Below are 3,092 nucleotides of genomic sequence, written 5' to 3'. Positions count from 1 at the left end.
GAACAATGCTGTTTATTTACTAAGCAGTAAGTTAAGCATTAGAACAGCTTCAGTGGTCACCCTCGGAGGTTTCCAATACTTCACTGGACAAAGCCTTAAGAAACCTCATCTGAACGCGACAGCAGGAGGTTGGATGAGAGACCTCCCAAGGTTCCTTCCTACCTGAATGGTTCCATCACAGCTGAAAAGAAGTAACAAAACAAGCGGAAAAAAAACCCCCACCACTCTACTACTACTAAAAAAACCCAAGCCTGTAATACAGACAGGTAGGATCACATACACTTTAAAAGAAGAAGATGACAAGAACATTTGAAAACCCAAACTGAGCCTGTTTAATAGCAAACAAGTTAAAGCTGTGAAATCTTTGCAGCAAGTGTCACAACGGCTTGTTCTTCATGATGAATATTCAGCCACCTCTGTTGGGAGAAAAAAATAATCAGTTTCAAATATCAAGTGATCCCATCTGAAGTCTAGTTTATCCTCCCACCATTGGCTTGTTAGGACAGACATTACTACCGCTACAGCTTATGTCCTATTTTCATATGTTTCCCTTTGCCCAGAGGACCACTCTTACTGGTGTAATCAAGCCACATGTCACAGGTCATGGAATAGTATTGAACCTGTTCCAGTGCTAGAAAAGGGATTACATCAGCTCTGGAGAATCTGAGGCATTTTAATGGTAGCCTTAGTAAGTTGGAACCGTGGCTGACAGTCAACTTAAGGGTCAAGTTTTTCATGCTGAAACATTCCTTCCAAAAAGTATTTTACAGAGCACAGTTACACATTCAAAGTGTCAAACATATCTAAGCACTCAGTAAAAGAAAAACAAACAAACTTTGTTCTGTGCCAACACAATCAATTTTCTTTACCTTACTATCCATGCATTTACTTCAGCTATCCAAAGTATAAACTGGAAACAGTAAGAGTATGTAAGATCCAAATAAGATAAATGTTCTTATGATCAAACACACAGTGAGGAACTGGAAATCACAATATTTGACGTTCAGTTTTGGAGCAGAATACCTGAAGAACTACGGATCTAATATTTGTGGCGTGCTAAATTAACAACATTCTTCCTGATCAAGTCCTTTGAATCAATTAATACCTGCCATATTACACTAAGAGGTAAAATGCATAGATACTAAAGTAACATGGATCCTCTGTTTAAAATTGAGCAGGTAAAAATGAATGTAACAGTGAAAGTGAGGTTATATTTACTTACACAATGATATTGTTGATTGGGATGTGAATCAATTTGACAAAGAAACCAATAAATCCCATTATCGCAAAGCCTATTGCTGTTGCCATGGCAATCTTCTGGAACTCTGCAAAACAAAAAAAAAATTATTCTAGGAATCCTCATGTGTGGCATACAGGAGATGTGCACTACAGCAACCAGCATGGAGTTCTCTTTTTAGGAAACAGTAATGTTAACACAGGAAGCAGAACTGAACAGAAGCAAACTGCACTGATGCTGAGAAACAAATCCCCTTTTTCAGAAGACAGGTGAGATTTTAAGAGAGAAGGTGCTGCTTTCTACAAAGTGTGGCCAATCTCAGGTTTTTTAATAAGCAAAATCAGAAATACCCAGAGTCCGTTAACAATTCACAGCACATTTACTCCATTATCTTTCATTCATATCCCTACAAATCCTGAAAATAATATAGCATCAGAAATGGAAAAGCTGCATTTATGTCTGTCACATGGAGACTGCATCTTAAGTTCCTGCAAAAATCAAGTACTTAAGTGATATGCCAAATTATTTTAAGGCGTCAGCCATGAAGTGGACCAAGAAGGTAAACAGCCCCTCATAAACCTGCCTGTCTGACAATGTAAGAAATTCCTTACTGATCTCTAAAGATGGCAGTGAACTTCATCCTGAGCATGTGAATAAAGCATGGTAACTGCTACCATTAAGGACCAGTGGCATTCTGGTTAGTTACAGCTTCTCTCTAATGCCTTTGAGAAAGTCTAAAAATCTCTTCTATACTTCCAGCAACAAAGTTCTTCCTGTCCCAAGAAGGAATTCAGACAACTGTGAAGTACTGAAGGGGCACTGCTACAAGCAATTCTAGCTCCTTGCGATTCTCCTAAAATCAAGTGTTTCCTCCAGAATTTCCCCCAAGTTGACTGCAATGAGTCAAACCTGACTGCTGCATTTGTCATTTCAAAATGCACACCAGTTCTTCTCAGATCAGTTTATCTAATACATGAAAAACACTACTTTCCTGTATCAAAATGACATCTTGAAATCAGCCATCTCAGAATGGCTGATTTCAGCTAATTAGCCATTTCATAAGATGAGTTTTAGCACCACTCACACTTGACTGAGTATGCACCAGAAAAGGACACATTCAAGTTTGTTATATGCAGAACTATAAACCCATTAATATCTGCTCAATTTTAAGTATCATATCGGACGATGAGAAACATCCATGACAAATCAAGACAGATGTGGAAAGAAACATGGTAAGATGTAGGATGAAATAAGGATTGTGTTCTGGTTTATTATGTGCTTTACCTTTCCTGTCAGGCTTGGTGCACCTTTTAACAAGTCGTATGGAGTCTTTCACAAACTGGCGGCTGGGCTCCACGAATTGCATTACCTGATCCATGGTTACCTGCAAAGACGAGCAGATTTAGCATCAGTGGTGCCACATGCAGAAGGCGCAGTTACCTACGCAATTTGTAAAGGCTTAAGATAACTTAAAATGCCATATTCCAGCCTCACTGGACTTTTCAGAGAATGGACTAGATTAGTAGAGACCTTTAGGATCACCGAGTCCAGTCATTAACCTAACGCTGCCAGGTCCTCGACTACAACCACATCCCTCAGCACGGTGTCTGCAGGACTCTTAAACACCTCCAGGGACGGGGGCTCCGCCACTGCCCTGGGCAACCCGTTCCAGCGCCTGAAACTCTTTCAGTAACGAAAGTCTTCCCAATATCCACTATAACCCCCGCCTTGAGCAATCTGAGGCCTTTCTCTCTCACCCTGCAGCTCGTTACTTGGCAGAAGAGACAGATCCCCACCTCGCTACAGCCTCCGTCAGGCAGCTGCAGAGAGCGACAGGGCCTCTCCCCTCAGCCTC

The 3,092-nt window shown here is 40.8% G+C and overlaps 1 protein-coding gene across 1 annotated transcript; it reads right to left on the bottom strand.

The window, feature by feature from the left end:
• Positions 1-230: 230 nt before the first annotated feature.
• On the bottom strand, positions 231-2,616 carry SEC61G (Sec61 gamma subunit). The gene is made up of 3 exons (XM_009872891.1): positions 2,522-2,616; positions 1,223-1,325; positions 231-416 (listed from the first exon to the last, which is right to left on the bottom strand). Exons 1-3 carry the CDS (start codon positions 2,613-2,615, stop codon positions 407-409), a joined length of 207 nt encoding a protein of 68 aa, XP_009871193.1. The 5' UTR covers position 2,616; the 3' UTR covers positions 231-406.
• Positions 2,617-3,092: the final 476 nt, after the last annotated feature.

The sequence above is a fragment of the Apaloderma vittatum genome, unplaced genomic scaffold (assembly GCF_000703405.1).
Source record: "Apaloderma vittatum isolate BGI_N311 unplaced genomic scaffold, ASM70340v1 scaffold1237, whole genome shotgun sequence".
In the NCBI taxonomy this organism is placed as follows: Eukaryota; Metazoa; Chordata; class Aves; order Trogoniformes; family Trogonidae; genus Apaloderma; species Apaloderma vittatum.
This window is presented reverse-complemented; position numbering and strand designations above follow the sequence as displayed.